Genomic DNA, 24,974 nt, shown 5'->3' on the forward strand with positions numbered 1-24,974 from the left:
ATTTTTTTAAAGATCCATTGCCTTATACAGCCATTGGGGAAGTGAATTCATAACCACTGTGTCGAGGGCCCTGCATAGGAAAGGGAGGGGTGGGGTGTATTCCTGTCCTTCCACTGTTTTAACTTTCCCCCAACCAAGTCAGGTACCTATTCACACCTGTGTGGAGTGAGGAAAGTATGGGTGTGGGGAATGGGGGAGTGCCTTTCCTGTACAACATCACACCAGAATGGGGCCTCAATCTCTCATCAAGGATGAACACTGGATCAGAAGTCCACACCTGATAGAATCTGCCAAAGCGCCTCAGTCTGCTACTGTTACTGCAGTGTAAGCCTTCAAAAAGTTCAGTTCTTTCAAACCTCTTCTTTTTTCTTCTTTTTCTTCTGAACCCTCGCCTTCCACTACCACTAAAAGAGGAGAGCAGATGGTAAACCATATCAGACGTTCACTTGTTCATCTTGATGTTTTTAAAATGGTGATATCCTCAAAAGAAGCTAGACCAATATAAATTACGTGGATTTTTCCCCCCAAGTTGAAAACTGAACTCCGCAACACACACACACACACACACACACACACACGCGCGCGCGCGCGCACCTCGGTTATTAGTCGTAAAACTCAAATCTGTTTCTTTTTACCAGGATATTTGACTGGTCTATTGCGAAATTCGCAGACTTATCAAATACTGTACATATGCTTTTGGAGCTAAATTGCCAGATTTCAAACAGCTCCCGCATCACTGATCACAGGGGCCATAAGGTCTAGGCCAATTCAGGGGCTTGAAACCATCACAGAGTTCCAGCCCCTTGAGGACCACAGAGACGCCAAATTCCTGACCCAGGCTGCCAAGTTCAAGAGGTTGCAAGGCCACCCCATGAAGGACAGACTGTCCCAGCCAACTAAAGGACGGCTGAAGAGAGGGAGCTTCATACACCAGAGCAGGATCCTAGAACGGCAACATCAGGATATCCTTGACCATGCCCCCAAAGTGATACCACGGTGTCTTGCCGTCCCTGCCTGGAGTGAAGGAACCCCTCCCCTCATCCAGTGCAGCATCCCTGGTGTTGGCCCCAAAGATTCCCAAAGCGGCCCTGAAAGAATTAAAGTCCCTCATCCTTGAACACCTCCACACCCAGTTCCCCAAAGAGTTCTGGACTCATGTCTACACTGACGGCTCTGCGACACGGATGCCATTCGGAACGGAGGGGCAGGTGTCTATGTTCAATATCCAGGAGGCAGAGAAGAAAAGATCTGCCTCGCTACCGGCCTGTATTCCACCAATTACAGAGCCGAAGCAGAACTTCAGAAGCCTTGAAAACAGCAGCAGCCCACATCGAGGCCAGCCCCTATGCCAGCCACAACGTTGTCTTCCTGACCGACGCCCTGTCCATCTTGCGGCAGGCCCTTTGGTCCAACAGAGATCCAGAACTCAACGACTTATCTGTCCTCTTCTCTCGCTTCCCTCTGCACAAGTCACACAGTCAGCCTGCAGTGGATTCCCTCCCACTGCAACTGACGTGCTTGGCAACGAGACTGCTGACTCCCTGGCAAAGGAAGGCACTACGAAAGAGCAGCTGGACATGTCTACCAACTACTCTGAATCCAGGATCATCATTATGGCCAAGCTGCAGAACAAGTGGAAGCAGCAGCATCCATGCCACAACAGAGCAGACCCGTACTACCTGCTGACTCGTCGAGAGCAGGTAGCCATTTTCAGGCTCAGGATAGGCCACAACCGCCTGAAACACCACCTATACACGAAATTCCGTATCGCTGACACAGAGCAGTGCCGCTGCAGAACAGGCAGCCAGACAAAACATCTGCTGCAGTCCTGCCAGTTCCACCAAGCGCTCCGAGAGAAAACCTGGCCCGACCCAATCCCGGCTCTACGGAGGACTCAGTGGAGGACCTGCAACGCTGGTACTGCCGCCTTTGTCGAGGAGACGGGGTTTCCATCTGATAAATGACGAATGAGACAACAACAACAAACAGCTCCTACTTGCAGTCTGTGCAGTGTTATAAATCCCATCTCACACCCCACCCCGTCATTCCCATCTCAGTTCCCGGCCTTAAAACTTTACAAGTGGTTTCTGTTTCAGTTTCTTATGGAGGCGTCACTGCATTCGGACAGATGTAAACATAATATAGTGATATACATGTATCTCGGTAATTCGGACAAATCTACACGCTACTCCACGTCTACTAGACAGATCAGCATCGAGCTCTTTTAAGCTCAGTACAGATCAGTGACCAACAGCTGCATGACTTAATGCGTTATTCAGGCCTCGAGTGCATGCAAAACTTATATTTGTGTACCTATCACTGTATTAGAGAAGATTTCTTCAACAGAATTTTATTAGCAGTGCGCCAAGTGCGTACTACCCACGGACCTCGGTTTATCGATGGCACTGACAGGATTGATTTGCTTATCAACAAGGGAAGTAATAAATGCTGCAAAAACAATAATATATTCGGACAGCGTGACTTCCCTGCCATCAAAGCAGCCGACAGTGCACATCACGCCTTTCGAACGCGCGCAGGCTGGCTGCATGTTCCGTCGGTGGTTTTCCTCCTCAGTCATGGCAGCAGCGGTTAACTGGCCCAAAGTCATCCTTTTGGGGGACTCTCTTACACAGGTACTGTTTGCTCATGAAGTTTTGAAGTTGTATCTGTTGGCTAAAGCCGTGAATGTCATTGCCATGCCTCCGACAGTCTCTTACAACCCCGAAGCCAATAATTATTTGCCCTAAGTTACCCGGCAAGAATATTGGTGTGTGTCGTCAAAATAGGTGATCAGGCGCAAAAGTTCGGAAACAGTTGAATGTACTAACCCCAGCCTTCTTCCACAAAAAAAAGATTATTTGAAAAAAAGGGATATTTAGTATCCTGTTTTAACGACAGTTTGTGCACGGTTGAAGCGTATTTTCATTTGGTGGATGTTGGGACCCACTTTCCGTGGTTTTCGAGTCTCTACTTTTTTCCCCGAACATTTCCATACACGATACATTTGAAATGATGAAATTACTTGTTAGCAACAATTTTAAATGGAAATTTCACAGGCTTGCACGAGAAAGATACTGAGGGCTGAACATTATTGTAATGTTCTCCTGCATTCCGAATACCTGGCAAATGATTGATACTCGGCCGTCAAGGGTTATTGTACTTCATTTTGATGAAAATTAATTCGTTACACCAATGTGCAGCCAACTGACCAGGTCCACAAAGATCGTCAGTTCAGTGAGCCACTGACCAGTTTGTCACGTTTTTACACCACCGCGACCCCCCACCCTGCCCCCCACGATTCAAAGGAAAGTTAATAACAGTGAAATGAAATGAACTTGTGTCGGTTATGATGTGGGCCATTTTGTTTTGTTTCAGAGCCTAAATCAAGATCCACAGAGTTGATTTACATACTGCCATGCATGCAGGATTGAAATCCTGACAGTGAACTGGCCTCAAGCACAAGTTCAAGAACATTATATGTCAGTTCTCACTGAATTGCAAATTTATTTGTTTGTTTAAAATGGTCCCATAATTTAGGATACTAAAATTGAAAAGTGAAATAGGATAAAACAATGCATGCAACAGTTGATGCTTTATATTAAAAAGTTAAATTCCCCATGACAAAAGCATTATCTGCCCCAGTAACTCACTGTTATATGAACCAGTGGATAACCTTTTTTTAGTTCTTTTCTCTTTTTTCTTTTTTTTTTATTGATTTTTTTATATTGGGACAGTCATATACGTTGCACTTGCACACAGACTGCTCGTGTGCATGCATGGACACACACGTACACACACACACATTCTAATGCTTCAGCCACAGCAGGTTTTTCTACATGGCATTATGATATGATATGGATACTTATATAGTGCCTGTTTCGATCAAAGACCAAGCTCTAAGCAGTTTACAAACACGGTGTCATTTGCATGACAGGCTGCCTGCATGGGTAGAGCTGACTGACAGCTGCCATTGAGGGCTCATCATTCATTTCGATCCTGTATCATTCAACCAGACTTTAGCCATGCATACCCACACTCACACAGAAATGCACCATTTTGTGTGTATGACCTCCTTTATTTATCCCATCATGTAGGCAGTCATACTCCGTTTTCAGGGGTGTGCATGCTGGGTATGCTTTCCACAGGGAGAGCACATTGATCACCATAATCTGCCAACATCTGTAAGCCCACAATTTCTCATGATCCCATGATTGCTCTCACTTTGAGAGAAATTGTGGGTTTGTGAGAAATTGCGTTCCCCTCCCACATTTTCTCTCATTTGCAAGAAAGCATTGGGCGCACCTCCACGATTTCTCACAATGAGAAATCGTGGGAAGTCCCCCTAATTTTTATTTTAAAAAAATATTTCCTTTATCATCGCAGCTGGTTTCTTGTCTTTTCCCAATACAAATTTTAATAGAAAAATGACAGGATAAGAAATGAGAAAGAGAGGATGATGACAACGATGATATTGATAATGACAGTACCATTAGTGAAGATATCAATAGTAATGACACTGAACCACATGTGATTTTTGTATTTCACATAAGATGGATCACTGCAATGCATCAACCTCAAATTCAACATCGGAATCAAAAGCATATGACGAAATTAAGGCAATGTGTATTACTAAATCATATTATAAGTCATATCATATCATATGATAAGACTTGAACTGAATCTTTCCTGAGGGATGTTGGGAATAACATCAAAATGATTCAACTCTCTACATAAATGTGATAGAAAAAAAGATGTTACCAGCCACCGATGTGAAGTGGTTAGTGTCGCAGCGTCGCAGACTGACGTCTTGGAGGACGTGGGTTCAAATCCCAGTAGAGGTGGGTTTTTTGGCCTGTGGCCAGCTTCTACCCAGAGTTGAGTGTACTGTGGGCTTAAATGGGGAGACTGGGCCACACAGTCGAGTGTCATCCACTTCAAGGATGCATCGTTGGGTGTTTTGCTCTAATTACCTGACCAACACTGCAAGTGTCTGTATCTCTCGGGTCTGGTTTACGCCAGGATATCATTATGACAGGAAGCGTAGAGTACAGCCTTGTTACACACACACACACACACACACACACTCTCTCTCTCTCTCTCTCTCTCTCTCTCTCTCTCTCTCTCTTTCTTTCTCTCTCTCTCTCTTTCTCTCTCTCTCACCCACCCACTCACTGACATACACATACATTCACACTTTTATTTCAAGCAAGTACTGTGCATCACCTCCATCTGTTGTTTTATGTCTTGCCTAACACCACTATCATTGTCATGAATGTCATCATTGCCCCCGCCCCCTCCTCCGCATTTCTTGTTTCTTTTTCTCTCTCTCATTTTTCTCTTAGATTTGCATTGGGGAAAGACTCTGATGACAAAGGAAATATTTTTGATAAAGATAAGGGGGATATCCCAGGATTTCTCACACAATTGAGAGAAAATGTGGGAGGGAAATGCCCACGTTTTCTCACAATCCCACGATTTCTCTCACAACACCCTTTTTTTTTTCTTCTTTTTTTTTGTTGTTGTTGTTGTGGTTGTTGTTGCTGTTGTTGTTCTTACTGTTAGCAACATATATCAACATGTACAGCTGAATATAAGTTGAACCTTTAGGGACCAATAAAGATAATAGTTTTCATCATCTCTCTGTAGTCTTTTGCGGTAGTTGACTTATCCACTCCTTAGATAAGTCAACATTTTCTTGCAGAAAGTTGATTTATCCATGTTACGGAAAGTCCACCTTTTTTAACAGTAAGACTACTGATTGGTGACATCTTTTCTTTTTATTGAAATAAGTATTTGATAAATTTCACCATTTCTGCCTCTGTGCTGTGAACACCATGAGCTGTCTGGGAATTCTGAGTTTCAGTCTCCGTTACTATTTTAGGTATATGCTCATATATATGCTCACCTAAAACACAGGCTTTCATTCCATAAGTTACACTCACCATGTTACGGGTTGGACAGTGTTGAGAGAGCCCCAATAGTAGTATTGTCTGTAACCTTTTGCTGAATGTTGTACATTGGTATGACTGAGAAACAGGATGTGGGAGTGGGTGCATTGATGGCATGCAATACCACCAGTCAGTCTTGCTAAGAACTTTTATAATGTCTAGAATGAAATAATATATGTAATGATAATTTATATCAGTCATGTTGCTTAGTCATCACGATCATGCTGAGTTCTTTTTTAGAATAAATAATCAATCATGTCAAGGATGAGAATTTGTCAGTCATGAAAAACATGATAAGAATACCTGTAATAAAATAATGGCAGTTATGTGAGAGTGAATGTTGGTGTGCCCAAGATAAAATGATATAATGATCATGATCAGGATACAGACTTGAGATAACTGTACCTCTGACAGAATATGTGAAAGGTGTTAAGGAAACAGACTTGCCTACCAGTATGATTTTTGCATATTTTGAACAAAATGTTTCGATCAAGCACAATAATATGCATATATATATATATATATATAATAAAATGTCACACATACACACACAGAATGTATTATTTTTAAACCACTTGATACTGCAGGTGATTATGACAGTGTGAGTGAGCTATTGGAAAGGGCACACACCATAGTGAAAGCAGAATAGGTGAGGAACTAGGTGACCTTAAAACAGAAGTTCTGTAATGCCAGCACACTTTTTTTTTCTGAAAGTACACAAATTTTGGTTGACTGTCACTCAAGTATAGACTTAACAGTAGGCAGATCTTAAAGCCTGAACCGGACTATAAATGGCGGGCGATTTGAATCAAGCCAGTTTCTCACCAGAGTCTGACACTGTGACGTCGGTGAAGGTTTATTCAAAATAAAAGCCTAATAAAGCTACGGTTTGGCTTCATTTATGGCAGAGAGCGAGATTTGCCTAGCAGCTTCCAATCTAGACCTGAATTGACTTTGGAAAGTACAAAATGTGTCAGCTACACGTAATACAAAATTTGAATGCAGAGAAAAGGGGCGGAGCTAGAGCCGTTTGTGTTTGCGCTAGACGTGTCTGTCAGATAAAAATAGCACCAGCACGTGGTACTGTCCGGTGAGAATTGGAAAGCATGCAGACAGCCCCTAGACGTTGGCAACCGTAAACGACCACATTGTTTGTAAAACATGCAAACGGAGAGAAATATGACGATCTACTAACCTTTCTTGGACTGGAATGATCACATAAACAGCCGGCGAGTGACCTCCACAAAAACTGTGATTGACGCTCGTAACCCCCGGCGCCAGTCTGAAGTGAGAGTGCTGGAGAGGAAGCAGTTTCGGTTTTGGGAGCAGGTGTGGCAGGAGTACACGGATATCTTTCTCCGCTAACAGTGAGTCGGTCTTTGTTTTGCTTTCACCTCCCGCATGTTTACATTTCTACCGGACACGTGCTCGCGCTTTTTATAGATAAACTCCGCCCCTTTCCCTTTTATGGATAGGCTCTAGTGCGCATGCGCAACCGAAACCTTGCTCTCGGGAGTTAAGACTTTAAGATATTATCTGAAAGTGTAGACATGACATGAAAGAGAAAGTGTATCTGCTATAGATTTTTTTTTTTTTTTTTTTTTTTTTTTTTTTTTTTTTCAGTTCAGCTTCAGTTCTGATGGCTGCTGGGGAGCTCTTGTTGCAGATCACCTGCAGAGGTAAACCAGTGCTTTTCTGCTCTGTCACATTAACTTTGCCTCACACAAAGTAACCAACAAAGTTGGGAAGTGCCCAAGACCACAGGAAAAGTGTGCATGTGGAGTCCTTGGATGTGTCATTGATGACTGTGAAATTGTTTATATGCTGGAAAAGGAAGGGGTATTTTAAAAATGCTATTGACATGTACTTTGACAATGATAAATTTTATGCAACATTGTTGTTTTTTGTGCAGATGAACAGCTTAGCAGGAATAGATTGATGATATAATATATATATATATATATATATGATTAGGCTTTGTGACTTTGAGGCCCATTTTGAGGCCCATTTTGTTTTATTTATATGTATTTCATGTGTTGTTGTTGTTGTTTTTTTTATTGACCTTTTTTTCTTTTTTCTTTTCTTTTTTGGTTGGGTTTGTTTTGTGTGTATGACTATTTGGGGATTTCTGTTGTTCCTCTAGCATTTGATAGGCTTTAAAGACCCACCCAGCACTTTGGGTCCATTTCCTGCTTGCTTTTCTTTCTTTTTTTTCTTTTTTTTTCAAGCAGATGTGGTGTAGTGTATATGGATATGGATCAGTTCTTACATTTTCACACCTCCTTGAAACTTTGTATGAAACTGAAACTTACTCAGACTTGTATTTTAGATAATGCTCATGCTGCCAGTACATTTTATAAGGTATATTGTTTTGGATATGTTTTACTGTGTGTGTTTGTGTCTCTCTGTGTGAAAAATGCATGAATAGAATAATAAAATTAGTGCTGAATTTTTCTGTCACAGGAACAGATTGTTGTTGATATTTGACATGATTATTATGTTCTGATCATATAAAGGTTTATGGTTCCAAGCAATTGTTCTCTCAATGCCATAGTCTGCAGCAGGGTAACAGCATTATTAAAAGATGTATAACTTGCTGTTTTGCCTCCTTCTTCCCCTGACACATAAAGCCAAAGTAAATCTGTTACTGTTTGTTGTTCTTCAGAAAATGTGATGTGATCAACCGAGGCTTCTCTGGCTACAATGCACGTTGGTGTGGGCACATGTTGCCTCAGCTTGTCAGCAAAGACCTGGCAAAGAATACTGCAGCAGTGACTATTTTTCTTGGGGCCAATGATGCCAACAACTTTGAAACTAACCCCAGGCAACATGTTCCTCTGGTAGAATTCCAGCAGACTTTGACAGACATGGTGGAGCATTTGATGGTAAGGATCGATGCTTTCAGACTTGTTACTCTTCTCTCTTCATGGTTATAAAGTCAATATTTTATTGAATTTTGTTTTGTTCAGGGAAGGATATATAAAATCTCCCAGCTATATACCAACAGGCGTTAAGTCAACAAATGAAGATTGTCAGAAACTTACTTCAGGAAGATATAAACATTTATAGATGCAACACTTCCCTCAGGTTCCAGTTTTCTTTGTGGCTTTGAACAAGGGTCAGACACATGGCCAAACTGGCTGCCCACACAAGCAGCAGTTTTATAAGGTTTGGGTGCAGTTTGTATGAAAGGATAAATGTATGAATAGATATAAAGTGTACTTTGATCAGAAATTTGATTTTGTTTTATTTTGGTTCAAAATCTGATAGGTGCAATAGCTGCATGGTTAAAGAGTTTGACTTTCAATCTGAGGGTCCTGGGTTCGAATCTCGGTAATGGCGCCTGGTGGGTAAAAGGGTGGAGATTTTTCCAGTCTCGCAGGTCATGTGCAGACCTGCTTGTGCCTGAATCCTCTTCTTGTGTATACACAAGCAGAAGATCAAACACGCACATTAAGTTCCTGTAATCCAAGTCAGTGTTTGGTGGATTATGGAAACATACCCAGCTTGCATACCCCCCAAAACGGAGTTTGGCTGCCTACATGGCAGGGTAAAAATGGTCATGCACGTAAGAGCCCACTCTTGTACATACGAGTGAACGTGGGAGTTGCAGCCCACAAACGGAGGAGGTTCAAAATCACATGGTCAAAAAGGTACGCATGCATCACAGTGAGATCTTTCTAATCGGGGTGATGCAGCATTGAATGACAGTCAGTATAATGAAAGTCACAGACTGACGGATTAAAGGTCATGGATTCAAACTTCATCTGAAGTGTATCATTCTCCCAGGGCCACACAGCCAGATGTCATCATCTTATGGATGTGTTTGTAAGACAGAAGGAAGGAGGCAAAATGGTTGTGATGCTTATGTGCCAATACAGTGTCTGTCAGGGTTTGGGTTTGATTCCCTGTCTCGTCTTTTCTCCCAAGTTTGACTAGAAAATCAAACCAAAAATACACTTGGCACACTGAAAAAGAACCCAAGGCAACACAAGTGTTGTCCTTTGGCAAATTTCAATAGAAGAAATCCACTCTGATAGATACTCAAATATATACATGCATTCAAGGCCTGACTAGTGTAGAGTACACATACACTCGAAGTCTCTTTGTTAGATGTTTTTAGTATTTATTTCAACATAATGGAGTGTCATGCTGTCTGCCCGAATTACGACCGGCTGCTTCCGGTTCATCACGTGACCTCTAATTCTTAGTTAAAGGGAACTAACAATAATGGACATAATTCAATATGAGAACATTACATCCCTCCCAACATTGAATGAAAACTTTACATAATATATGATTTAAATTTAAATTGAATTGACTTAGAAAAAGAAAACAAGCTCCTGCTTGAACAAGCTCCTGCTTTAACAACATTGAAACTTTGATCAAGAGACTTTTATAAATGATAGGATTCAGTTATTTTAAACATGAAATGAATTATCACACTCAGTCCAAAAATAATATGAATCAACGTTTGAACTTGAAGTTAAAATTAAAGAAAGGTTTGTCTTTGGAAACAGTCTCCGTAGCCATGTCAAAATGAAACGAAGCCTTCTTGGCATAGTCCAATAGATTCAGCATCGAGTCAAGTTCCATTGCTCATCAAACAAACCAACATAACCAAATACATGTACACTAATCTAGTGTTTACTGGTGCAAAGTATTATTTTGTTGAAGTGCATGATAATAACAGGAATCACCAGGTTCATTATTTTGTTTGCCTGTAATGCGTAATGATTATCAGCTTCTCCTCCACCTATTTGAATGAAAAGAGTGATCTCAATGATAAATGAAAACAAAAAATAATTGCGCCTACTCTATAACTCCACAGCTATGCTGGAGTTATGGTCTAGGTAAACCGAGCCAGTAGGGCCTTTCTAGGGTTATACCTAGCTAACTACGCACCACAATGAAGAACACAGAATTTGATGACCAGGTAAATCCAATGTTATCAGCAGCCAGGTGTATATGGGTACTGCTGATGGTAGAGATGCTGGAGCGATAGTCCATGACGGTTACTGATCTAGCACATAGTCCTGCAAGTGTTCTGGTTTGCGGACATTTCTACTGCTCCTGCGGAGTTGGGGTTGGGGTTGCGACTGGGGTTTGGGTTTCGGCTGCTTTGGACTGGGGAGTGACTGGGGAATATGTTTGGAATTTGACTGGGGCTTGGGGCTGGGATGTGGCACTAAATTCTCAGTCTGTATGGCCACGGGCGGGGAACTGGGAAGTCTGCGGGGTGGGGTTTTGATGCGACTGCCGTTGCTGGTGATGATGTCCTCTGCGACAGCTGCTCTTGCGGCGATGACGTCGTCGCTGGGGATGTCCTCATCCTCGGTGAGGGCCTCGTCCTCCTGCATCGCGGGCTGTGTCGTGTCAGGAAGCCTCCGGAACATCGCAGCGTTGCGGGTCACTGTAGAGCCATCGGGTTTGAGGGCAGTGACCATAGAGCCCTTGCTCGCTGTGACAACGAGCGGCTTAGGCCAGAAGGGAGTGGAGAACTTGTCCTGCTTGGCCTGACGAACCAGGACCTTATCTCCTGCGGAGATTCTGCTGGGCTTGGCGTGATGACGACGGTCAGCAGCAATCTTCATCCTTTTCTTGGCATCACCATCTCGCTGTCGTAGCTCTTTGTCGACTGGGCTGCTCGACGGTTCGTGCAGCTGTGGCATCTTGGTTCTCGGTTCTCGTCCGAACATCAGGTAGTACGGCGAGAAACAGGTAGTTGCGTGTGGTGTGCATCTGTACATGCGAAGAAACACATACATTTCCTGTTTCCAGTTCTTGTGTTGGATTTTGGCAGAACGAATTGATTTCAGAAGCGGTTTGTTGAACGTCTCTGCTTGCGAGTTTGATCTTGGCCACTAGGGTGTGATCTTGCGATGCTTGATGCCACACTGTGTCAGAAAGTTTTTCCATGTAGCGGATCAGAACTGTGGTCCATTGTCTGTTTTGATCACTTTTGGGAAACTGAACTCGGCAAAAATTTTGTCCACGACTGGAATGATGGAGTCAATGGTTGTCTTGCGAACGATTTCGACGACTGGATACCGGGAGTATTCGTCTTGGATTACCAGAAGGCTCTCGCCACTTGGTAATGGTCCGCAAAAGTCCATACTGAGATGCTGCCAGGGTCCTGGGGGGAGTTCAGACATGGCAAGTGGCTCCATGTTTCTCCTGTTGGTGTTTGCTTGGCATGGAATACATTCGCGAATGGCCTTCTCAGCTTTTGTAGTCATGTTTGGAAACCATACCTTTGAGCGTAGGAGCGCCTTGGTCTTGTTGATACCTTGGTGACCTTCATGAGCTAACTTGATGACTTTGTCTTGTAGCGCACTCGGAATGACCACTAGTGTTCCCTGGAGTAAGATGTCTTGCTCAGCATTGATGCTCAAACTGTCTTTGACGTTGCGGAATGCTCGGAATGTTTCCGCCTGCATGTCTGGTGGGCATGTGTGCCATCGGCCTGTTCGGACCAACTCCATGATCTTCACCAGTGTGGGATCACCTGTGGTTGCTCTCCGGATGTCTTCTGTGGTGATGGCGACTGGGGTATTCGTGTCGGTGACGAACTGTACGAATTCTTCCGCTGCTTTCTCCTCTCTGGATGAGACGGTGCCAGGGATTGGATGTCTTGAAAGGTAGTCTGCCGGATTGTCCTTGCCTGGCTTGTACACGACCTCCACTTTGTAGGGTTGAAGTCGCATGGCCCATCTTTGAATTCTGGCGGGGGGTGACGGCTTGCTCCAGATGGTGGTTAGTGGTTTGTGATCGGTGACCACTGTGAAGCTGCTGCCACGAACATAGATGTCAAAATGTTCACAGGCCCATACGATGGCTAGCGCTTCTCGCTCCGTTTGAGAGTAGCGCTGTTCTACTTCACTCAGGGCCCGGCTGGCGTAGCATACTGGCTTGTTTTCTTGAGAAAGAAGAGCGGTGATGCCCACAGGGCGGGCGTCCACCAGTATCACAGTTTTCTTGCTGGTGTCGAAGTACACCAGGGTTGCTGACTCACACAGTGCTTGTTTCACGGCACACAGAGCTCTAGCTTCTTCTTTGCCCCAGCTCCATGGCACGTCTTGTCTGGTGAGACGACGGAGAGGCTCTGTGATGGTTGCAAAGTTCGGAATGAACCTAGCACTGTACTGCGCCATTCCAAGAAATGAACGGAGTTCGGAGCTGTTCTGAGGTTCTACGGCGTCCTTGAGCGCGGCAACCTTTGCTGGGTCAGGTCTGAGTCCGTCGGCACTGAAGATGAATCCGTAGAACTCGATCTCCTTCTTTCTGAACTGGCACTTGGAACTGTTCACGGTCAGCCCAGCTTGATGGAGAGTGGTGAGTAGCTTGTGCAGATTCCTATCATGTTCTTCAGCGTCTTTGCCAAAAACTATGATGTCATCACTGACGTTGCGACTACCTGCTACATCAGCTATCACAGTTTGTATGGTGTGTTGGAAGATCTCTGCGGCTGAATTTATGCCAAAACTGAGACGTTTGTAACGGTATAGTCCACAGTGAGTAGAGAACGTTGTGATTCCCCGGGATTCAGGTTTGAGTGTCAGTTGATGGTAGCCCGATCTCAAATCGATCTTGCTGAAAACTGTTGCGCCATGTAAGTCGGTGACCAGCTCCTCGATCGTTGGTGTGACATGACGTGTCCTCATGATTGCCTTGTTTGCGTCTCTCATGTCTACGCAGAGTCGTATCTCGGCTGGTTTCTTTGGCTTCGGTACAGTCACTATTCTTGAAACCCATTCTGTCGATGAGTCTGACACTTTTTCTATGACATCCTCCTTTTCAAGTTTTTCAAGCTCTTTCTCCACTTGGTTCCTGAGATGGAACGGTACTCGCGAGTGTTTTCTAGCAACAGGGGGTACACTTTTGTCTACATGTATAGTCACTTCAACGTTTTTGAGGTTGCCTATGCCTTCAGTGATACCAGGATACTTGCTAAGAATGTCTTTCTGGATGAAGTTCACGTCAATTTGCAGGATCCCAAGCTCTTCTGACGTCTGTCGTCCTAGCAACGGCGGTTGAGAACCCAGAATGACTAAGAACTCAGCTGTGACTGGTTGTTTTCCTGCGACTTGGATTTCTGCTTTCACCATTTTCTTGGCTGTTATCGGTGGTGATCCATAGGGGTATAGTGTACGCTTGCATTCCTCGAATTCGGCACCTCGTTGCTTCAGTTTGGCAGCTGCTGTAGAGTTGAGAATGTTGACCGACGCGCCACTGTCCACGATCATGTTAATGGGTTCATCCTCAATCAGTACTGTTACCTCATTGGGGGTTGGCTCAACTGCGAGTCCGATGATGGTTGTTGTTCCGAGTACAATGACTGTTGTTGTTGTTCCTCCACAAAGTGAAGTCGACCACGGTTTTTCCTTCCAGCTCATCCTCTGTTTTGTCGCTGACCTCGTTGGCCTTCAGTTGTTTCTCGTTTTGGTTTGCGGCATTGGGCAGCAAAATGGCCTTTCAAATTGCAATTCCAGCAAGTCACGTTTTGTGAACATCTACACTCAGAAGATTTATGTCCTGCACGTCCGCATCGGCCACACTTGATACTTGAGTGGGTACTCACACTGCTACTAGCGTTACTGTTTGCACCTCTACTACCTCTGTATTTGCTACTGTCAGTGTTTCTGTCAATTCTGCCTCTGCCACTACTTTGTCTGACTGCAAATACGTTTTCTCTTTCACCTGCTATCAACTGGGACTGTTGTTCTGACAGTTCTTTGGAAGCGGCTAAGGACAGACATTTTTCCAGTGTCAAGTCTTTTTCTGCTAGTAGCCTAGTACGGAGTTTGTCAGAAGCACACTTGTCTATCACTTGGTCACGTATGAAGTCGGCTGTGCCATCGCCAAAGTCACAGTCCTTGGCTAGTTGACGAAGTCGGGTAACATACTGTGCTACACTTTCATTGTCACTCTGCTTTGCTTGACGAAACATGTGACGGAGGTACGGGAGGTTCTTTGCCGGTTTGAAATAGTTCGTCAGTGCTTCTGCTGCCTGTTCATACTCTGGCGGTTGTGGGTCGAACGTGAAAAATATTTCTTGGGTTTCTGTACCTGCACAGTGAAGCAAAAGTTGTCTCTTCTGTCTTCCGTCAGTGCATCCTGAAGCGTCAGCAAAAAGTTCGAAGCTTCTAAGCCATCTTTCCCAACGCTGAAAAACGCTAGCAACATCACCATGTTCGAAGCTTCTAAGCCATCTTTCCCAACGCTGAAAAACGCTAGCAACATCACCATGTGGGTCGAACGGAGACACGGGCGGCACGGAGATGTTTGCAACAGTTCTGACTGCTGCTGCTGCATTTTGTTCGTTTTCTCCCATTGCGCGGTGTTCGGTTACTCACTCGTCGCCAAATGTAGAGTACACATACACTCGAAGTCTCTTTGTTAGATGTTTTTAGTATTTATTTCAACATAATGGAGTGTCATGCTGTCTGCCCGAATTACGACCGGCTGTTTCCGGTTCATCACGTGACCTCTAATTCTTAGTTAAAGGGAACTAACAATAATGGACATAATTCAATATGAGAACATTACAACTAGCGCTTTGGGTAATGCTGCTAGTCAGGCAATCTGCCTAGCAGATGTATAACATATATAGATTTGTCCAAACACTGACACCTTGAGAAACTGATACTTTTTGAAACTGTTAGTGTTGCTCAAGTTTCCTGACAGACACTGCAGGTCTGTCAGGCCTGTTAGACATTGAGGTCTGTTATAAAAGGAAGCATAGAGCACAGCCCTGCCACATGGTCTCAAACCTGAATGGATTTCCATACAGCAGCAGAACAGCCATCAGTCTTTCTCCAGTTCATATTCTCTGGATCTTCATGTCCAGCGGATAGGATGACCTTAGCTTTGATTACCCCACCACTTCCACAACAGTGATGAGTTTGTATCAAGTCTTCAGGATCCACAGATTCTTCTTCTTCATTCATGGGCTGCAGCTCCCACGTTCACTCGTATATACACGAGTGGGCTTTTACATGTATTACCATTTTTACCTGGCCATGTAGGCAGCCATACTCCGTTTTCAGGGGACAGGGGGTGTGTGGGGGGGGGAGGTGCATGCTGGGTATGTTCTTGTTTCTATAACCCACTGAACGCAGACATGCATTACAAGATCTTTCACATGCATATTTGATCTTCTGCTTGCGTATACACACAGAGGGGGTTCAGGCATAAGCAGGTCTGCACATGTGTTGACCTGGGAAATCGGAATCTCCACCCTTTACCCACCAGGCGCCGTTACCAAGATTCGAACCTGGGACCCTCAGATTGAAAGTCCAACACTTAACCACTTGGCTATTGCGCCTGTCAATCCACAGATGAATGGCTGTTTTGTTGAAGGGTCGTAAGCAGGCAGTCTGAACTCAAATGGATGCTCATTCAGTCTGACACTGCAACTTAGGCCAGTAAGTCATTATTGTCTTCAGCAGAGAGCCAAACAGATTGTGTCCTGCATGTATGTGAATCAGAGTGAGCACTATGGCTCTGCTGCACTTGAAGGGGTTTTTTTGTTTTTGTTTTTGTTTTTTTGTGGTTTTTTTGGTTGGTGGCCACTTAGTTATTTGAATTGATAGCTCTCTGTGGACTGTTGGTACTGAGAGAGCATTGAACAGAATTGGGTGTGGCTGTACATGTGAAGCTCGTGACCAACGGCAGTTAAATTGGAAATTAAGTGTAGGAATTTTTTATCTAAAAAGTAGTAATGACTTGTCCTTTTTCATTAATGAGGCTGTAGTGGTTTTGTAATTGTATACAGAGGTATGCTATACATAGGATTATTTAGATCATGGTAAATGATCCAGGTTAGACATCTGCTGTAAATTGTTCCTTATTTGTGTCAGATATCACTACTTTTTTGACACATGCACGCACGCATACGCACACATGCACGCACACACATGCACGCACGCACACGTACACACACACACACAGAGAGAGAGAGAGAGAGATAGGTCATCAGTTAAATTCTTTGAGCAATAAAATGAACAAGTTTTTATAAATCTGTGATCTTGGGTCGGAGTATATTATGTGAGTGATAAAATAATGTTCATAAAGTGATGATGGCTTTATGTCATGTCATTCTTCAGTCAGTATGTGTGAGAAGAGTATGTCTTCCTGTTTATATGACTTCTATCCTTGTTTTTCCACAGTCTGTTGGAGTTAGTCGTGACAAAATCATCCTTATATCACCACCTTCATTCAATGCTGAGGCATGGAAAATTGAGTGCATTAAGAAAGGTTGGTTCATCCGTTTCCAGTGCTCTCTCTCTCTCTCTCTCTCTCTCTCTGTGTCTCTCTCATAAATAACAAGAGGCAAGGCCTTCATGGCTTAAAACTTTCTTTTTGATTTACTTTTTTATTTAATGTAGGCATTCAACAACAAGTGTGTATTCAGCAGCCAGTGTACATGTGTGCATTTTGCATCCAAAGTACAGGTGTTCGTTCAGCAACCACAGTACAGGTGTGCATTCAGCAACCACAGCACAGTGTTCGTTCAGCAACCACAGTACAGGTGTGCATTCAGCAACCACAGCACAGTGTTCGTTCAGCAACCACAGTACAGGTGTGCATTCAGCAACCACAGTACAGGTGTGCATTCAGCAGCTAGAGAGTATGATAGTGATAATTGGTATTTATATAGCGCTAAATCTTGTGCAGAGACAAATCAAAGCGCTTTCAAACCAGTCATACACATGCATGCATAACTCTGAACTTGATAAACTGAAGACAAAGAAGAGGCAGGGGAAGGAGGCTATCTTGGAAATAGATGGGTTTTAAGGTCAGATTTGAAAGAGCTGAGTGTGGGGACCTGGCAGAGCGAAAGAGGAAGTTCATTCCACAAGCAAGGTCCATTGACAAAAAACGGCAGCAGACAGTGGAGTGTTTGAATCTGTGTATGTGTATGCAGAGTGGGTCCGAAGCTGATCATAGAGAGCGAGATGGGGTGCAGAGGTGAAGGCAGCCACAGAGATAGGAAGAGAGATAACCAAGATTGCTGATCTTGTACTTTATTCTGTGTGAGACAGGGAGCCAAGGAAGATATTGCAAAAGAGGAGCGATGAGTTCAGATCTTTTCTTTCTGGGAACAAGTCGGGCAGCAGAGTTTTGTATGTGCTCAAGGGACTGAATGGATAAAGCAGGCAAACCAGACAGTGCTGAGTTACAGTTGTCAAGGCATGAGAGAAATGACAAGTTTAGATGTTGCATCGGTGGACAGATATCTCCGAATAGAACTGATGCACCGCATTTTTTTACCATGACAATAGCAGGATTGACAGGTCTGACTGATAAATTTTTACATGGATAGTGCGTTGTCAAGGAAAACACTAAGGTTCCTGACTGAGCTGGAAAAAGGGCTGGATGTACTGCCAGGTTTGATTGTGTCAGTTGTGATGGAAGAGGGGTTGTTTTTTTTGTTCCGATGACGACTGCTTTGGTCTTGTCCACGTTCGATTGTGATATATTTAGAGTTATCCAGTTTTGAATGTCCAGGAAGTAGTGTGTGTGTGTGTGCATGGCAAGGTAACAGCTTTTCTGTGGCTGTATCCCAAAGTATTTGATGAGAAAAAGGGAGGAGATTACTGTCCATGCCAGAGTCATCCATAAACTAAGGTGAAAGCAGCAATAATGCATTGCTTCATCTTCTTCGTTCATGGGCTGCAACTCCCATGTTCATTCATATGTACACGAGTGGGCATTTACATGTGACAGTTTTTACCCCGCCATGTAGGCAGCCATACTCCGTTTCCTGAGGTGTGTTTGCTGGGCATGTTCTTGTTTCAATAACCCACTGAACCCTGACATGGATTACAGATTCTTTAACGTGCATATTTGATCTTCTGCTTGCGTATACACACGAAGAGGGTTCAGGCACAAGCAGGTCTGCACATAAGTTGATGTGGGAGATTGGAAAAATCTCCACTTATTACCCACCAAAAGTCAGGTGCAGTTACCAGTCAAGATTATGGCATCAGCTGTCATGGTTTATCATGACCTGAATGCTGGGAAAAATAGTTCAGTGATGACAGCCTTGAACATCCCTCCTGTGAGTTGGCCAGATCTGTTGTTAAATCCCAACAACTCAAAGCAGGTTGAGAATGGACTTCCCCCAAATCCCCATTGTCAGTACACGTTGGATGTAGAGCCCTGCCTTTGCATTAACCATCTTTCTTGTTCACTTGTTTTATGTGCAGACGATCAAACATACACATTAAAGGTCATGTAATCCACATTGATTTCTTCAAATCAAATCAAATCATGGTGCTTAGAGCCTCGCCAACCACTAGGGCCATCCATCGATTGATTTGAAGATGTTTGGGTATGGAGACAGTGACATACGCTACATGTAGCCACCTGAAAACCAAATAGTTCAACACAATGTATATTTTGAAATGATCGTTCATTTGCATTGCCATTGATGGAAATAAATGGTTGTGACAGCTGAAGCCCACACACACAGCCAGAAGGAAAGAAAGTAGAACAAAATCAATGGACAACACTTAATGAATTCCCTGCTCTCTGCAATGACGATCCCAGTCTTGCTGCATTAGCTGCATGCTTTGTCACAAGTGGCCCCAACATCTGTGGTTTCATTAAAGTTAATGTCATGTTTTCTGTCATGTTGCAAGAGGTGGACTTATTAATGCCAGCAGCTGCTTTCATTATACAGCATATTGCTTGGTTGCACTCATGCCTTTGCTTCTTTCTTTACAATCAATGATGTTTTTGTTGTTGTTTTGTTGTTGTTGTTGTTGTTGTTTTTTGGGGGGGGGGTTGGTTGTTTTTTTAGGAGGGAGGGTGAGGAGGAGCAGGTTTGTTTTTTTTGTTTTTTGTTGGTTTTTTTGTTGTTTTTAAACTTTTTTTTTTTTTAACCTGTAATTTTACGAAATTGTGCAAGCCTTCTCTCATTTCTAATGGCTGGGAGTGACTGATTTTCTAATAACTCAGATTTGTCAGAAGTTTGCAGCCAGGTTTTAAACCAAAGCACTTGTCTTAATACCAAACACGAGTAAACGAAAATCACCAGAATACCAACACAGAAATATGTATAATGTGGAAAAAAAAAACATCCTTGTTTTCATTTTAATTTTTCTCTGTGAGCTGCTTACATGTGTGTGAACAATTGATCAGTATTTACAGTACTTTGATTTTTAGGTAAACAGGATTGAGCACTTTACTTTTTTTACCATAAAATTTAATATTCCTCTTACATTATCAGCATCAGTATTATTACTCTTTCTTTTTTTTTTTCCTTTTATATATATATATAGATTTTTTTTGTTTGTTTCTTTATTTGATTACATTTTATTTCAATATTTTCTGCAAAACTAGGATATGCTCACAAGGTCTGACCAGCACATTGGGTTTAGGCTTAGATCAGACATCTGGTTCCTTTTTAAGAAATATTTTAAGCAGATGTGGTGTAGCAGATCTGTTAAATGGATCAGTCCCTATGCTTTGACGCCTCTTTGAAACTAAATATTCCAACTTCTCAAATATTGAGAATACAAGACATTGCAACACATGACATCAAGAGTGCACAGATATCATGATCACATGGACAACATCAATTACAAAACTGTGTATGTTTTTGTTTCTACTTGGCTGAATCTTGCTGTGTACCACAGCTACAAGTAGAGGCATATTCATTATCATACAAATCAGTTATGATACTATGTGTTGGATTGCATAGAGATGGGCTATACTATTCTGTTCCCACGCACTAAATATCAACTGATTACTTAAGTAATCAAGGGCATATATACCTGCCATGCTGAACAGAATTCTTCATATTTCCCAAGAGTGGGGGACAAATGTTTTTTCTAACCCGAATCTTATTTTCAAACAGTTAATAAAATGTTCTCTTGTAGGTGTTGTTCCTTGTATATTACACTTATGGATGAAGAATTTTGCAGTTGATATGAAGTCTAAGCTTTTATCTGTCTTTGCATTTTTTGCACAATCTAACAAAATGAGCTGTTCTCTTAGTGTTAATCTTGCACAATGGCAACATCTGTTGTGCAACAAGGATACAAAATCCATCCAAAACTGTTGTACAATCTGACAGTCCCAAAAGAGGTGCTGGATTGTTTGTGTTCCTAGACTGCAAAAATTACAAAGTGGGGAGTTGGCATGCTTACATATATGAAGGAATTTTTGAGTAGGTAGAATACGAAGTAGTAATCTGAACTGAAACCATCTCAGTTGTGTGTCTGTTGTTTTGATAGGGTGGAGAAAGATGTTTTTCCTCTCAAGTTCCATGTATAGGGTATTCCATTTTCTCACAGCTGTGGGAATGGTATCAGATTTAAGTAATATGGACTTCACTGCCTTGTTACCCTTTCGGATATGACACCATGCTATATTTTCTTGATCACCCCCATTATCTGTATTTTGTATGTAAGTAAATATTTCTTGATGTTTTCTGACTGCTCTAATAATTCCAGTAAATGTTAAGAAGTTTGTCCTTGTGACAGTAGCATATTTTTGTTTAAACTCATCAAAAGGAAGATTTCCATTTCCATCCATTAAATGGAAGATGTTAGTTATCCCTGCATCAATCCATTCCTTCATATAAACTATTTTGTTGTCTCTTGTAATGTTAGCATTATAATGTATCTTTTCAGATAAAAATTATTTCCAGTCCTCAGGTTTACACTTTGAACAGTAGTACTAGTAGTGTTTGATAACATCTCTCCACAAGGGATTATCTATTCTATTCATTAAAACATTGGTATATTCTCCCCTTAGAACATTCATTTGTTTCAAGTCTGGATACAAGTTATGAAAGAAATCTGTTATGTTCGAGTTAGACAGTATGCGTCTCAGCCAACTAATCTTTGATACTGCAAGAAAAGAAAATATTTCACACATCTTTAAACCACCTTTTTCATATTCCTGGAACAGAACAGTCTTCTTTATCTTACTTGGTTTTCCATTCCATAAAAACTGTAACATTTCTGACTCTATCTGTTTCAATAACTGTTTTGGAGGATCTGGCAGATTTATAAATAATTAAGTCAACAAGTGTTTTCATTATGGTTACTTTGCCAAATGGCCAGGCCTATCCTTATACCGATCATTTGACATATGCACACAGCAGCAAAGACAGAAAAGGCAAAGGCCCGGCACTTCCTTTTTTGAGGAAGTGTCTGGGTTTGTTACAGTGTACCTTTTATTTACAGCAGCACTGACTTGAAGTTGTGTACCTTGTGAATGGAGAGAGTCACCACTCTTTATTATTTGTTAATACTAGAATAATTTCTCACATCTAACTTCATGTTAAGCACACAGTTCCAGTCACCTGCGGCTATAATTAAACTATTACCAATTTCATTAACTTCCTCTGATACTCTATCAAAGAACTGTGGGCAGTCACCACTGCTTGGACCTTGTACATTTACCAATGTAATATGTCTGTGCAAAAATTCAATGTTCATAACAATAAAGCTTCCACCAGGGTCTCTGTATACTGTATGAAGTTTATACTCTGAGTTGTTATTGAATAATATAGCGATATCATTCTTGTTTGTATCAGAACCTGCCAGCCAGAGGTTATATCCCCAACTAGCTCTGATAAAATTTTCAGAATATTCCTTTAAATGTGTTTCTTGCAAAAAGTATATATTAAAATGTTGGTTGTGAAGGAAATCAAACACACCTCTCCTTCGTGGTTGTCATTTAATCCATTACAGTTAAATGTACATATTTGAAAAGTATCTTTATCACTTGTCATAGTAAGAGTTTGACTCAAATTGGTCTTTTTGTATTTTTTAGCAAGGTAACAAGTTTCAAATAATGTTTGTTGCACCATGTTATCACACAGGTCAAGCTTTGAAGAAGTATGTCTAATTTCAAAGAAAAATATTTTTCTTCATATAAAATCAGCCAGTGCTATTTCCATTTACCAGAAGTGACACACACACAAACATGTAAACAAATAGGATACCGCAGAAAAACAGCAATCACATTCAACATATTCAGCATCACCATGGAATATAGCCAAATAAACATGAATACACACACGACAACAAAAAAACAAAACAGAAGTAACATCAAAAGCTATATATGAGCTCAAGTTAGCTGCATACCCATGGCTAGGCAACTGCAGAAGTCCGTCAATAATGTCTGTGATAATTACGTAAAAAATTTAATTTTCGTTATTTTTCCTATTTACAAGCATCAGCTCAAACAACAGCATAGGCACTGAATCACAATCATACATCCAAGTGAGGAGCGTTTGTATGTATATGTATGCATGCTTGTGCAATGTGTGTGTGTATACGTGGGTGTGCACGCTCGTGTGTATACATTGTGTGTGTGTGTGTACAAGTGTTCATGAGTGTCTGCTTATGTGCATGTATGTAGGTGTGTGGGTGTGAGCATTTGCTTATTACTCTTTACTATTTTTCTAATCAGTGACATCTTTCTTCTTTTGCATTTGTGGGCTACAACTCTAAGTTCACTCGTATATGTACAAATTGGCTTTTATGTGTATGACCTTTTTTACCCCTCCATACAGGCAGCCATAATCCATTTTCTGAGCTCTGCATACTTGGTATGATTCAATTCAATAACTCACTCAAAGCTGACATGGATTAGAGGATCTTTAACATCTGTATTTTGTCTTTTGCATACATGTTCACATGAAGAGGGTTCAGGCACTAGCACATAGGCACTAGCACATATGTAGACCTGGGTGTCTCTCTTCCATGTCCCCTTGAAACCAAATCTGCGGCAATAATCATACGGTAAAAATCTGGATCTGTTCTGATATCAATGTCACATGCAGCACTGACTTTTTTCTTGTCTCTGCCAAGTCTACTAGACCTCCAGAAGATTAGTTTCTTAGAGTCAGCTGAACCAAAAAATATATTCCTGTTAATGTGTCAGTTTTTGTTCAGCAGTTCTTTGTCTCCAGTTGGTGCTTATGCATATGTACAGGTGGGGTTGGTGTGATGTGTGTGAGGGTGGTCTTAAATGTCTGGGAGCTGATTCTTGTGCTGGAGCCTTTCTCTGCAAATGGCAAGCAAAGACTGGGTAGTCCAAGATGGGTGAAATAGCCTTCACTTCTTTGGCCGTCATCCAGCATTGTGCCTCCCTGGTAGAAGAAGACTCAGAGAGGATTACATTGGAACAGAATATGCAGCAGATTAGTTTATCTCTGTTACTTGTGGCAATGGCAGGGAACATGCTACAATTTTCTGATGCTACTGTTCCTTTTCAGGTTGGTTATAACCAAACTGAAAGCAAACAGGAATCAGAAAATGCAGCATTATTTATTTTATTAAATGTATGCATTGTAGGCAGTAGCAATTTTTGTGTTTACACAGTTCTGGAATTCTTAAGTCTTGCATCTTAGAATGTCAGTTTACGACAGGGAATAAAAATGATAGTTACAAACACAAATGTGAGCAGCTTGTGTGTTCACATTTTTATGGCATGCATATTTTTGCTTACCAACATCCTCGGTGTCATTTCATTGTAGGAAATGATAGATAATATATGAGTATTGTTAAACACACAGTTGACATCTGCTTGTGTATGTTGTGTCAACAGGCAAAGACGTGACAAAGACCAATGAGACGACTGGGGAATACGCCAAGGCAGTCATGGCCGTAGCTAAGGAATGTGGCACCAAGCAAGTGGACCTCTTTTCCAACATGATGAAGGCACAAGTAAGTGTGGGAGGTATGATTCTGTCAAGCATGATGAAACTGTTGACCTCTTCAGCGCCCCATTATGTAAATGTATGTGTGTGTGTGTGTGTATATATATATATATATATATATATATATATATATACACACACACACACACACACACACACACAATCTGCAAAAATTGTTTCTCTCTGTTTGCCCCAGGACATACATATACATCCATGTCATTTCAAGATTTTTCACATGCTTCCCAGTATCTGCCAGTCAGGAAGCTTAATATGTATACTTTTATCATCCCTAAGGAGAAGGAGCCAATCATACTCCCTATGGATGTTATTGTCAA

At 42.0% G+C, this 24,974-nt stretch overlaps 1 protein-coding gene across 1 annotated transcript in view; it reads left to right on the forward strand.

Moving 5' to 3' along the window:
* Nucleotides 1-2,507: 2,507 nt before the first annotated feature.
* LOC143292764 (isoamyl acetate-hydrolyzing esterase 1 homolog) overlaps nucleotides 2,508-24,974 on the forward strand; it is a 28,320-nt gene continuing 5,853 nt past the window's right edge. The window contains exons 1-5 of the mRNA XM_076603314.1: nucleotides 2,508-2,633; nucleotides 7,572-7,627; nucleotides 8,614-8,833; nucleotides 17,120-17,207; nucleotides 24,528-24,646. Coding sequence (XP_076459429.1) covers nucleotides 2,547-2,633; nucleotides 7,572-7,627; nucleotides 8,614-8,833; nucleotides 17,120-17,207; nucleotides 24,528-24,646 — 570 coding nt within the window. The 5' untranslated portion in view covers nucleotides 2,508-2,546. The remainder of the gene's footprint in view (nucleotides 2,634-7,571; nucleotides 7,628-8,613; nucleotides 8,834-17,119; nucleotides 17,208-24,527; nucleotides 24,647-24,974) is intronic.

Source organism: Babylonia areolata, chromosome 18, assembly GCF_041734735.1.
Source record: "Babylonia areolata isolate BAREFJ2019XMU chromosome 18, ASM4173473v1, whole genome shotgun sequence".
NCBI classification, from domain to species: Eukaryota; Metazoa; Mollusca; class Gastropoda; order Neogastropoda; family Buccinidae; genus Babylonia; species Babylonia areolata.